The sequence below is a fragment of the Serpula lacrymans genome (assembly GCF_000218685.1).
Source record: "Serpula lacrymans var. lacrymans S7.9 unplaced genomic scaffold SERLAscaffold_13, whole genome shotgun sequence".
Lineage (NCBI taxonomy): Eukaryota > Fungi > Basidiomycota > Agaricomycetes > Boletales > Serpulaceae > Serpula > Serpula lacrymans.
In genome coordinates, this window is record NW_006763302.1 from 1,111,003 (window position 1) to 1,123,446 (window position 12,444).

At 45.0% G+C, this 12,444-nt stretch overlaps 4 protein-coding genes across 4 annotated transcripts; all 4 read left to right on the forward strand.

Annotated features, from left to right (window-relative positions):
* Positions 1–2,110: 2,110 nt before the first annotated feature.
* SERLADRAFT_442130 (uncharacterized protein) lies at positions 2,111–2,482 on the forward strand (the record flags this gene model as incomplete). Its single annotated transcript, XM_007322689.1, has 1 exon — positions 2,111–2,482. One exon carries the CDS (start codon positions 2,111–2,113, stop codon positions 2,480–2,482), a length of 372 nt encoding a protein of 123 aa, XP_007322751.1.
* Positions 2,483–2,572: 90 nt separating this feature from the next.
* On the forward strand, positions 2,573–4,080 carry SERLADRAFT_442131 (uncharacterized protein; the record flags this gene model as incomplete). The annotated part of the gene is made up of 3 exons (XM_007322690.1): positions 2,573–3,029; positions 3,066–3,264; positions 3,432–4,080. The coding sequence occupies 3 exons, from the start codon at positions 2,573–2,575 to the stop codon at positions 4,078–4,080; spliced, it is 1,305 nt and encodes a 434-aa protein (XP_007322752.1).
* A 933-nt stretch (positions 4,081–5,013) lies between these two features.
* Positions 5,014–5,700, forward strand: SERLADRAFT_442132 (uncharacterized protein; the record flags this gene model as incomplete). The annotated part of the gene is made up of 1 exon (XM_007322691.1): positions 5,014–5,700. One exon carries the CDS (start codon positions 5,014–5,016, stop codon positions 5,698–5,700), a length of 687 nt encoding a protein of 228 aa, XP_007322753.1.
* A 6,045-nt stretch (positions 5,701–11,745) lies between these two features.
* On the forward strand, positions 11,746–11,955 carry SERLADRAFT_343572 (uncharacterized protein; the record flags this gene model as incomplete). The annotated part of the gene is made up of 1 exon (XM_007322692.1): positions 11,746–11,955. A coding segment is annotated over one exon (210 nt), but the record flags the coding sequence as incomplete, so codon positions are not given.
* Positions 11,956–12,444: the final 489 nt, after the last annotated feature.

Genomic DNA, 12,444 nt, shown 5'->3' on the forward strand with positions numbered 1-12,444 from the left:
GAGAAGGAAAAGGCAAATACGGCGGAGCAATCATCTGGATCTGACTCCAAGGAGGAACAGAGTCATATTGCATATCTGAAGCAATGGCTCAACTTGCATTTGTATTCCTATGACAGCAACTTGCCAGCAAGCCCATAATCCTAATTTACAGTGATACTCATATTGCATTGGATCATGTACATATTTCCAAGCCCCTTGCTAAACACATTCAAGCTTACCTTGTGTCAGAACCCGATAAGACCAAAACAACAATTATTATTGACTCTGGAGCAACATCCCACACGATCCCTCACCGCTCCTGGTTTGAGCCAGGAACATACCATGTTCTGCATCCTCTGAGGACAATCAGTTTTGGGGATGAATCCTCTGTAAATGCCATTGGAATTGGAACTGTAATCCTACAAGCAACTGTTGGCAATAAGGACTACAATATTGCACTGTCAAATGTCTCACTTGTGCCAAACTTCACTTTAGCACTTGTCTCTGTCCACAAATTGTCTAAAACGGGGTTATCAACACTTTTTCCAGCAGGGTCAAATGCTTGTAAGGTTTGGAAAAAGAAGGAACTTATCCTCACTGCCTTACACAACCGAGGACTTTATCACATCCAAGCAAAACCTGAAATCAACCCAAAGTCAGCTTTTGCAGCAGTAGATGTAAATTTATTGCACAGGAGTATGGGACACATTGGAATGGACTGCTTGCAACAAATGGTTACATAAGGACAGCTCCAGGACATAGACACCCATACCGGAACCCCGGAGTTTTGTGAACCTTGTGCTTTAGGAATGATGAAGAAATTACCTTTCAAGTCTACTGGAGGAAACCAAGCCAAGCGCCCCATACAACTTTCAGGCAGGGTTTTTGGTACTGGATTATCACTGTAGATGATTTCTCCAAATTTCCATGGATATATTTTCTAAAACATAAAAGTGAACCACTGGAACGATACAAGCAATGGAAAGAAGATGTCCAAATATTCTTAGACTCATTTGGGAGAAGAAAACTTCACTCCACTATACACAGAATTCCTTCGGAGTGATGGGGGAGGAGAATTGTCACAATCCCTCTCTCTCACACCTGACACTTCACCTTTTCTCTCAAACTCAGACGTCGAGACTCTTATCTCTCCTTATCTTATCACATAGCTTTTTCCTTTATCTATATCTTATCTCATCACGTGACCTTAAGTCATGTAATTACTTACAAATCATCTTACCAAGATACATGCTACATCCTCATGTCTATCAGTCAGCGCCTCATGGCTGACATGAGTTCTTACATATATAAGTAGACACTCAACAATGTACATACCTTAGCTTTTGATTTAGTCTTTATATGACCTGTTCAACTACCTGCTTGCAATTGACGTTGAGTTTGCCTGGTTTCTTCCAGTAGTGCAGCTCAGTCGTTATATAATCAAAAGCTAGTGGAGCACCTAGTTGATAACACAAACAAAGGCTATTCTTACCATCATCCTAACCCCCGTCATCACCATCCTACTCTTCGTTCTACTCAAACTTTACATCCGCCTCATCACACCACTTCCTTCAATCACATCTCCTATCACTTGCCCATCTACTATCATCACATTCATCCAATCCTCCCCCTCTAACTCTTCTTTCGGAACCATTCCCCTATCTCCCATCATCCGCCCCCACAACCCAGTACTCAGAGAGCCCAGTGACGTGGAGTCATTGAGGTTTTATTAGATACAACATTTCTTTACGCTTCTTACCAGGTCGCACACTTGTGTCCGCCAGTAGAAAAAGGACTGCACGCGGTTAACGCTGGTCATCACTGAGACAACCGTTCAGACCTCAGTTACGATACTTTAGAACACAGGTACTATAGATAAATAGTTTACGTACACGCTAAGCGGGGACAGAAAAGGAACCTGTTAGCAGAAGGAAGACAGAGAAAGGGATCTTTCATTAAAGACGTGTTGATCCAGACTTGTCATCTGGGGAACCTTCTTGGATGCCCTTTGCATCAATTTCACTTTACCCAACTAGATCCCCAATTGATTGGTCTTCTCTTGAGCCAATCATAAAACAAGAATGACTATCCCCCGCTCTATCATTTTTATCATCACAACCATCCCTGAACAATGTCCTTCGAAGCGTGGAGAGAAACCAACCCCGACATGATAGGGTCAACCGACATGTCCGATTTACGCGACACATTATTGCATACTCCGCCGCGTGCACTATCGCCGGCACCCAACCAGCAGCAGCAGATACACAACCTGCAGAACTTAATCACGATGGCGGTCAACACAGCCATCGCAAACAACAACGAGCTGTGGGAAGAAATATTTGCATCAAAAGACGTAGAAGTGCTCGAATTGCGAAGAAGACTCGCAAAGACAGAAAGGAGGCAGCCTTTAGGGATGGGCCTGCCACGCGCACCAGAAGCCGAGTTTAGAAAAATGGCACTGGCAAAACCCAAACCCTACGACGGAGACAAAAAGAAGTTTTGAAGCTTCTCGGAGTCTCTAGAACTCTATTTCACTGCAAACCAAGCATACCTTTCCCGAGAAAGAAATTGGATAAGTTTTGCTTTATCATATATGAGCATCGGAGCAGCAGCGGCCCTGAGAACAGAATGGGTCGAGAGAAGGAAGATTGCGGAAGAAAGATCAGATGGAGGAGAGATCACACTCTTAGAAAGCTGGGCTCACTTCAAGAGGACTCTCAAAGATCACTTTGCAGACACACACAAGGAGGAAAAAGCAAAGTACGAGATCATGTACAAGAAGCAGGGAGCTCTGACAGCTCAAGAGTTCTTTGTAAAGTTCAAGGAGTTGAGGAGGCAAGACGGCTATGACATCAAAAGGAACGAACAGTTTTTGATCACCTTGATCAGAAACAATGTAAATGGTCCGCTTATCAAGCAGATCATCTACAATGGGAACGTTCCCACGATATATGTGGAGTGGAAGGCAAGGATTGTCACCAATAATCAATTGTGGCGAGACCAGATGGAGAATGAGAAGATGATGAAAGGATCAACCAGCGGCAGCTCCGGTACAGGGAACCGGGGACCCAATGGAAGATACTAAGAAAGGGGCACTTCGGAGAAAAAGGCCGAGACGGTGGAATTAAAGAAAAACGGCACGGGTACGCTATACACTGGAGCCGGAAAAGAGATGGAAGTAGACAAGCAGAAGTTCCGAGTAGAAGGACACTGCTTCAAGTGTGGAGAAAAGGGCCATAGGGCCAGAGACCACCTAAACGGACAAATACCAGAAAAGAAACCAAAGTTTGACCTTTGAGCAATGTTAGAAGCAATGCTGGAGGAAGAACGAGCCAAATTGCTCCAGGGTTTTTAAGAAGGCCGGCTGCAACTCCTCACCAGACTGTGCCAAAGAACAATGTAAATAGATATGCTTCTCTCACTGTCGATAATCTTAATGCTACATGTACTAGTAAAGATGAAAATGATATCGCCTTATTTAAAGACACACAAGATTTAAGACGAAAAGAGCAATCTATGAAAGAGGAGAACCTGAAAGGGAAACAGGTTGATAAGATTCCCAAAGATGCGGCGCAGTCAGTACCTAAAGGGGATAGGACTGAAAGAAGCGCAGCAGCTAAAAAGGAGACAACTGAAGCACAGAATGTTATGACTCAATTGGGTAGCATAACTGAGACTGATGCTCCAACCCGCTCCAAAGAGGTCAGGAACACCTCAGATAAAAACCTAGACAAAAAGAAAGATCTGAAAACACCATGGACAGCTGTCTGGATAGCAGAAAGACTCAGGGACCAAAAGGAAGAAAGATCTATTGGTATCCTAAGTAGCTGGACCCATAAGAAACGAGGACTAGAAGTCAATGCAGACCTGATAAAAGAACTAAACACTTTACCAATTCACGAAACGGTATTAGCATTGGAAGAACTGAGAAAGCCCAAACAATTCATTTGCGGCACTCAGGGAAACCAAATGAATGTCACCTGCAGACTGACAAACCTCGCATCACATCAATCAACAACAATTGAAGCACTACTAGATAGTGGCTGTGCCGGAAGTTGCATAGATAACAAATTTGTTGAAGAACAGGGATTGTTACGATAACACAATTTCCGGACATTTCCTTTCTTTTTATTCTCCGCTTCAACTATATACTTTAAGTGCCATGCAGCATTTCCCCTTTCCCGCGCCGCGTTGCCTTTCTCTTATTTTTAGATTCAACTCTCTCACGCAGTGGAGCTGGCCATACGGGCTAGGCCCTATGACATCATCAGCCACTGCCTTCATCAACTGTATAGTACACATGTACAGACAAACCTGTAGTAGTATATATACCCCAATAGATCCAGGAGACTCCTCAGCGAGTCCTCCTGTTGTATACCAACTAACTCACTGCAGCCTAAGGGGTGACCACTCCCCAACTTCATCTTCTTTATAGTGTGTTCTGAGTGCGCCAGAGTAAATCACTCTTGGTTGTTACAGGGATATGAAAGGCAAAGAATCCCTAGACCAATTCCAGTCTATAATGCTGACGGCACTCCAGGGTGAAGGAGATTGGTTAGCGGTTAGGAATATCCCGTATAGTAGATAGGTGCGCTCCTAGCGACGGCCTTGTAGTGCTTTGGGAGAAGAACCCAAAACCTTTGATATGCGGCCCCCAGCGTTAAGGGGAGTACCATAGCTCAGCAGTCGGTGTGGAACCGCTGTTGATTAGATTTAGAATACAAAACTTCACCTTTGAATACCTCTGACCAGGCCGGGCACTTGCCTCCGCCAGTCTGGAGAAGGGTTGACAGCTTAACAAGCGGACCACCCCCTGACAACCGTTCGGACCAGGGTTTATTACAAATACATTTTATATACCTTTTCAAATACTATAGTGTGGGTAGTCGGAGATTGAAATCCGATACTCAGCTGGGAAGAGGCTGATCCGCAGATAGCAAGCGGGGACCCCCAGTTACCTTTTTTTTACATTACCAAAGAGAACAAGTTGACATGTTGTTGCAACCCCAAGATATGAATGCTCTGCTGCACACCATGCGCACGCAGATTGCAGCATTAACCTCGCAACTCACCGAGATACAGGCAAACCCCCCTGTAGCAACCCCCTCGGTAGAGAAGAAGTTCAACAAAAAGGTCGAAGTCATCGCTGACCCCGGCGCCTTCGAGGGAGACAGAGCGCAATTCGCCAAATGGTGGATTAAACTCCAAATTTGGGTCAAAGCAAACTGGGATGCGTTTGCCCACGATGTTGAGGTAGCCACTGCAGTGCTATCTCGCCTAAAAGGACCTGTGGCGGGTCGATACGCCCAAGTACAATTACAGGAGTGCTACACTGCGGGAGTGTGGCCCACCTGGGACAATCTCAAGATAGAGATCAAAAAATATTTCAAACCGCAAGCTGAGCGTGACTGGGCAGGTCAGCAAATCCATTCCTTCAAACAAGGAAACATGAGGACGGATGATTTCGTAACCCGGTTCCTGGCCCTCTCAATCCAAGGGGGTCTTGGCAATGAACACGCAGTAGAACTGCTAGAACACAATGTGAACCCTTGCATTGCAGAACAGATTTATCTGCAGGATACACGAAGCGACAACTTGGCCCTGGCGGCTGAGGAAGTACGACAAGTTGGTAGAGCCATAGAGCTCTACACTATGCACCAAGGTGGCGGGTCCACCAAACAAAACAACACATCTCAGAGGCGCCCTGGGTCATCAAACTAAAATCATAATCACTCTCACGGGTTCAAGCTGTTCGGGCTGCAACCAGGGCAGGGAGCCCCCATGGATATCGGTGCGGTCCAAGGCGGACACATGCGCAGATTCAAGGGGAACTGCTACAATTGCAGCCAAGAAGGACACATGTCCCAAGATTGCGGAAATGGGGCGCAGGCCGCCCAACAAAAAAATAACCAAGGGCGCCAGGTGCGCCAACTAGAATCCGAGAAGCCGGACGATTGGCTCAACTCTTTGGCCGGTTGTTCGTACGACGAAATCCGGGCCTTCTTCTATGACCAACAGGTCAATGAAATGAAGGCTCAGGGAAAAGAATTCGGGGCTTCGCTCCTGTTAAAAATGAAGTAAACCACAACAAAGTGGCCCCTGCTCCGGGGTGTTGCACGAGCAATAAAGGAAAGACGGGGATGGCTCCCCAATTTGTAAATAAATTTCTAAATTTGTTATCAGAAGCTTGTACTTATATGAAACATTGTGACTGTAATATTTATGATACTACCGCTGCACCAGCGTCTCCCTTGGAGCGTGGCCCCGGCGAGACAAAAACTAGGGTGCTTGATTCTGGTAAAAATAAAATAGAAAAACATGTAAAGTTCAATGTTTCCCCTTCCTCTTTGGAGCCACCCTTTCCCGAAATCCCAAGGCATGTGTTGATGCGCACGTATTTATTCCAAAAGGAGATTTGTTTAGACGTTGGCGTGGAAAACCTTGCCCGGGGCAAAGTACACTCAACTAGCGCACTGCTTGATTCAGGCGCTAACGGGATCTTCATAGATCAGGTCTGGGCGGAGCAAATTGGACTCCCCCTTGTAAAATTAGATGTATCTATTCCCGTCTATAACGTTGACGGTACGCTTAACGCAGGTGGCTGCATCACGCACAAATGTTCTTTTGTGGTCGAATACCAAGGACACAGAGAACGAGTCACTGCCGAAGCTACCCAACTAGGGAAGATTAATTTAATCTTAGGCTGGACCTGGCTATTTAAACATAATCCCAAGATCAACTGGCAGACAGGGGTTGTCACATTGTCACGTTGCCCTCAGGAATGTGTGAACTTGGGTAAACCAAATCATGTCCGTCACGATGAGCGTCTTGAAAAGTTAAACGCTAGTCACATTTACGAGCTCAGATCTTTAGAAAAGATCGACAATGACAATGATGAGGTAAAACCTGAGGAAGAGATTAAGAGGCTGGTACCTCCTGAGTACCATGACTTCTGGAAAGTCTTTTCAAAACACAAATCAGAGCACTTCCCAGAGGCTAAGCCTTGGGACCATGCTATAGATTTGAAGGACACTTTCAAACCCAGGAAAGGACATATGATACCGCTCTCTGCTCCAGAAAGAGATGAGGTATCTAGCTTCATAGATGAACAACTTAGGAAGGGTTACATCAGACCTTCCAAAAATCCTATGACCTCCCCGGTGTTCTTCATTCCTAAAAAGGATGGTAAGAAGCGAATGATTATGGACTATCGTTACGTGAATGAGCACATGGTTAAAAATGCGTATCTGCTGCCTTTAATTAGTCAGCTAGTGGACAAATTGGCTGGCGCCAGGATCCTAACAAAGATGGATCTCAGATGGGGATACAATAATGTACAAATCAAAGAAGAAGATGCTTGGAAGGCTGCGTTCACGTGCCACCGAGGATCTTTCAAACCCCTTGTTATGTCCTTTGGGTTGACCAATTCACCGGCAACCTTCCAGAGCATGATGAACGAGATCTTTGCGGATATGGAAAACTGTGTCGTCATTTATATTGACAATTTATTAATATTTACAAAGTCGGACGATGAAGCTGAGCATGACAAGATCGTGCAAGAAGTCCTTTGCCGCTTACAGGAACGGGACCTATTCATCAAACCCGAAAAATGTAATTTTAAAGTGAAGGAAGTAGACTTCCTCGGTATGATCATAGGCCAGAACGGAATCAGGATGAACCCTGAGAAAGTTCAAGCTATTTTGGAATGGCCAGAACCTACTTGTGTCAAAGGAGTTAGGGCCTTCCTTGGCTTAGGCAATTTCTACCGAAGGTTTATTGAAAACTTTGCAAAAATCACGAGACCGTTGAACGATCTCACAAAAAAGGACATTGTCTGGCATTGGGGCGCCAAAGAACAAGAAGCTTTTGATAAGCTTAAACAGGCATTCACAACAGCGCCCATATTAGCATTTCCAGAATTAGATAAAGAGTTCTGGCTAGAAACCGACTCTTCTGATTTTGCTACTGGGGCTGTTCTATCAATCAAATGCCCTGACAATCTTTGGAGGCCTTGTGCCTCTTTATCGCATAGTTTGTTGCCTACAGAGCACAACTATCAAATATACGATAAGGAGATGCTGGCCATCATTAGAGCTCTAGAGCACTGGCGGCACTACTTAGAAGGTGCTAGACACCAATTTGAAATTTGGACCGATCATAAAAACCTAGAGTACTTTATGACGGCCCGAGACTTGAACCGAAGACAGGCCCACTACGCGGTGTACTTGTCAAGGTTTAATTATAAATTAATTCATAAGCCTGGAAGCTCAATGGGGAAAGCAGATGCTTTGTCCAGACGAGAGGATCATGCCAACGGCATCAAAGATGACAACAAAGGTGTTACCTTGATAGATCAATCAAGGGTTGCCAATGTTGGAATCGGGCAAGATTCCAATCTTCTAGAAGTCTTTAAGAAAGACATTTCCTCAGAAGAGAAGGCGCGCCTTGACGGCAATGAAAATTATTTATGGGAAGACGGGCTCTTCTATTTTAAAAGCAAAATCTATGTGCCTGAGTCCGCAAGGGTCAAGGCAATAGATAGACATTATGACACTCCAGTGGCTGGGCACCCTAGATGGCAACGAACAATGGAGTTGATCTCCAGAAACTACATGTGGCCTGGCATGGTCAAAGACGTACAGGAATACGTAAAATCCTGTCTAAGATGTGCCACCAACCGCCGGCCGGTAAACTCATGCCGAACCCAATACCAGCTGGACCCTGGCAGGATATATTGGTTGATTTCACGACGGATCTGCCCGAGTCAAACGGGTATGACTTAGTAATGGTAGTAGTAGATCGCTTCTCCAAGGAAGTGGTTTTTATACCTACCAACAAAACCATTACCGCTGCCGGTACGGCAGATTTATTTAAAGATTTGGTATGGTCCATCCACAGATTACCAGAGACGGTGATCTCCGATAGGGGACCACAATTCGCTAGCGAATTTACAAAAGAATTATGCCGGATGGTGGGCATCAAACCTAAATTATCAACAGCGTTCTATCCGCAAACTGATGGACAAACGGAGAGACTCAACCAGGAGTTGAAACAGTATCTCCGGATATTTATTAATGACAGGCAGACGGATTGGGCCAAGTGGCTGAAGATAGCCCAGTTCTCATACAATGTCAAACAGTCGTCGGCTACAGGAAAAGGACCATTCGAGGTTACTAGATCGTACCTCCCCAAAATGGGTGTAGAACCTGGCAAAAGCAAAAACAAGGCTGCTGGGAACATGGCAAAAGACATGAAATCTGTCTTAGATGAAACGCGCAAGGCGCTATTTAAAACTGCAGAGCAGATGGAAGACAGGGCAGAGCGTAGACGCTCTAAGGCCCCTGATTACAAGGTCGGCAACCTGGTCTGGTTAGACACCGACCATCTAAAATTAAAAGATCGGCAGTCCAGAAAACTGACCAAAAAGTGGATTGGCCCTTACCAGATTAAGGAAGTCAAACCCAACACAGTGGAGCTGGAACTCCCAAAACAAATGAGGGTAGTGCCCACGGTCAATATTAGCCGTGTGAAACCCTACAAAGGACCGCTGCCGGTGTCATGCACCAAAATTGATTGGTAGCATGGACAGGTGTCAATAACGAAGCGAATATTCGAAAAGACTCGCCTTTGCGCCACACAGGCATAGTGCCATGTGGAATAGTAATTAATATTGCCTGTTTCGAACTTGTGGCTAATCAGCACCACCTCTATTAGGCAATCCAGTCACGCTCACCTTTGCTTTTCCATGCGGTACTTTCCGTGTTTTGGCATTTCGGCAAATTTTTGCGTTGCCACTGGCTACACATTGCATTGCGCCCTTGTTTTTGTTGTTTCCCTTACTCCCCTTCCTCTCCTTTTTATTCTCACTTGATGGTTGTTTCTGGATCCCCATTCTAATCCACTTTTTCATCACCTCCACCCTCCTCCTCCTTCTCTTATTTGCACCCCCACTATTTCTGATGTCATCACTTCCTATCCGCTTCCGTCGCCAATCCGTTGACTACCACGTGCCACTGCTGATATCAGCAAAGCCCCGGCGGCCAGTCCAAATAGGGCAACAGGTCCATCTTCATGACATCAATCTGCCATCATATACTATCAAAACATCGGCCGCTCATCTTGCCTGGTTGGAGCGTGGGTGGGTAGTTTTTGAGCTGGAGAAGGTTTATCCTCTTGCATTGCCCATGTTCATTGCTGTCCCATTCACTTGGGTACACTTATCTTTTGTCCATTGTCTTCACTACAGCTACACCTACCACACGCTGCCTGGGACTCACTTGTTCCAAATTGGAACTACTCCTCTCCCTTCCTCATTTGATCAGGTGGTCCAACACAACCAATCCATTGGTAAGGCCATGGAACTGTCAGATTTGGACTAGGTGGTGGACCGGTGGCTCCAGTTTCTTTTTCTTCAGCAGAACATTCATTTACAGTGCAATTATTTTTGATTTTTGAATCATTTTTATGGACACATATTTTTTTAGAATGCCTGACTGACAATAAAGGAACTGTGTTGATACTGATAGTGTTTTTCCTTGCCCTTTTTTTTACTGCAGTGTGGTCACAATACTTCCCACTGCTACCACTGCTATCTGCTGTCATCGTCACTCGTCATTTTTGAAAGTCACTGTCATCCCTTTCGATTAGAGTCCTTCTGAGCACTACAGTTTGTGCGTCAGGAGCCTGCTATCACTGGGAACCTCGTCACCTTGTCATCTTTGTCATTCTCAAACCTACTTTGTGCTACAATTAGCAAGGTAGTGCTCATCTATACTCGTCATTAAGCCCCCATCTTCTATAAATTCAACTATCCCTCCTCCTCAAAACCCACACCCATATCTCTCTGGGTTTTACTTTGAAGGACCTTCATACATACCACCCCACGAACAACCAGAGCACCCACTGTTCTAGGAGGCAAAGCCCATAAACAAGTTCCGTGGAATCTGGGAGGATTGTTTGTTAGTTTGTTTTTGTGTGTGGTTTTCTAACAACAGTTCTCATCATCGACACCGGGACAGCGTGTAGACCGGCCCAGACCGGTTGTAGTCACCCAGGAAGGTGAAGAAGAATTCAAGGTCAAACAAGTAGTAGACGCACACTTAAAGCGTGGAAAATTAGAGTTCCTGGTCCTATGGAAGGGCTATGGAGACGAGGACAGAACGTGGGAACCAGAATCCCATCTGGAAAACTCCCGCAACGCTGTTCGCAAATTTTATTCTAAGAATCCCTCAGCTCCCAGGAAGCTTAGAGGCATGGATTCAAAACTTTTTAATTCCCTTTTTCAACCTATGCCCAAAAATTTCACCACTACCTCCAACATTTGGTTTCGCCTGGAAGTCGAGCCTTAGAAGGGGGGTAGTGTTACGATAACACAATTTCCGGACATTTCCTTTCTTTTTATTCTCCGCTTCAACTATATACTTTAAGTGCCATGCAGCATTTCCCCTTTCCCGCGCCGCGTTGCCTTTCTCTTATTTTTAGATTCAACTCTCTCACGCAGTGGAGCTGGCCATACGGGCTAGGCCCTATGACATCATCAGCCACTGCCTTCATCAACTGTATAGTACACATGTACAGACAAACCTGTAGTAGTATATATACCCCAATAGATCCAGGAGACTCCTCAGCGAGTCCTCCTGTTGTATACCAACTAACTCACTGCAGCCTAAGGGGTGACCACTCCCCAACTTCATCTTCTTTATAGTGTGTTCTGAGTGCGCCAGAGTAAATCACTCTTGGTTGTTACAGGGATATGAAAGGCAAAGAATCCCTAGACCAATTCCAGTCTATAATGCTGACGGCACTCTTAACCGAGATGGCAGTATTAAAGAATTCGTAGAACTATTAGTAGAGATTAATAACCACGCCGAAAGACTCCAACTGGCGGTTACCAACCTTGGAACTGATAGGATGTTTTTAGGCCACAAATGGTTAAAAAAGCACAATCCCACAATAGACTGGAACTCGTCAAAATTAGACTTCAACAGATGTCCATCAGACTGCAACATGATGGTAAGATTTTTCGATCCTGAAGAAGATTTCGAGACGTATTGCCCTGAGGTCAATCTTAAGGAGGGGGATAAAATCATCCAATTCAATTTTTTTCTTAAATGTCAAAGACACATCCATTCCTGACGTAATGCATCATATCCGCGCTCACGGCACAACAGCCCAACAACTTGCCAAAGCAGCAGGAAAAGATCAAAAAACAGGAGGCTTTGAAGGAATAGTACCAAAACACCTTCATGACTTTAAAGATGTCTTTGATAAAAAGGAATTCAACGCCCTTCCCGAGAGAAGACAATGGGACCACGTGATTGAGCTGATACCAGGTGATCACACGATAGACTGTAAAGTTTATCCTTTAGCATTAGGAGAACAAGAACAGTTAGATGCATTCCTAAAAAAGAACTTAGACTCAGGATGCATCAGACCCAGTAAATCTCCAATTGCTTCTCCTTTCTT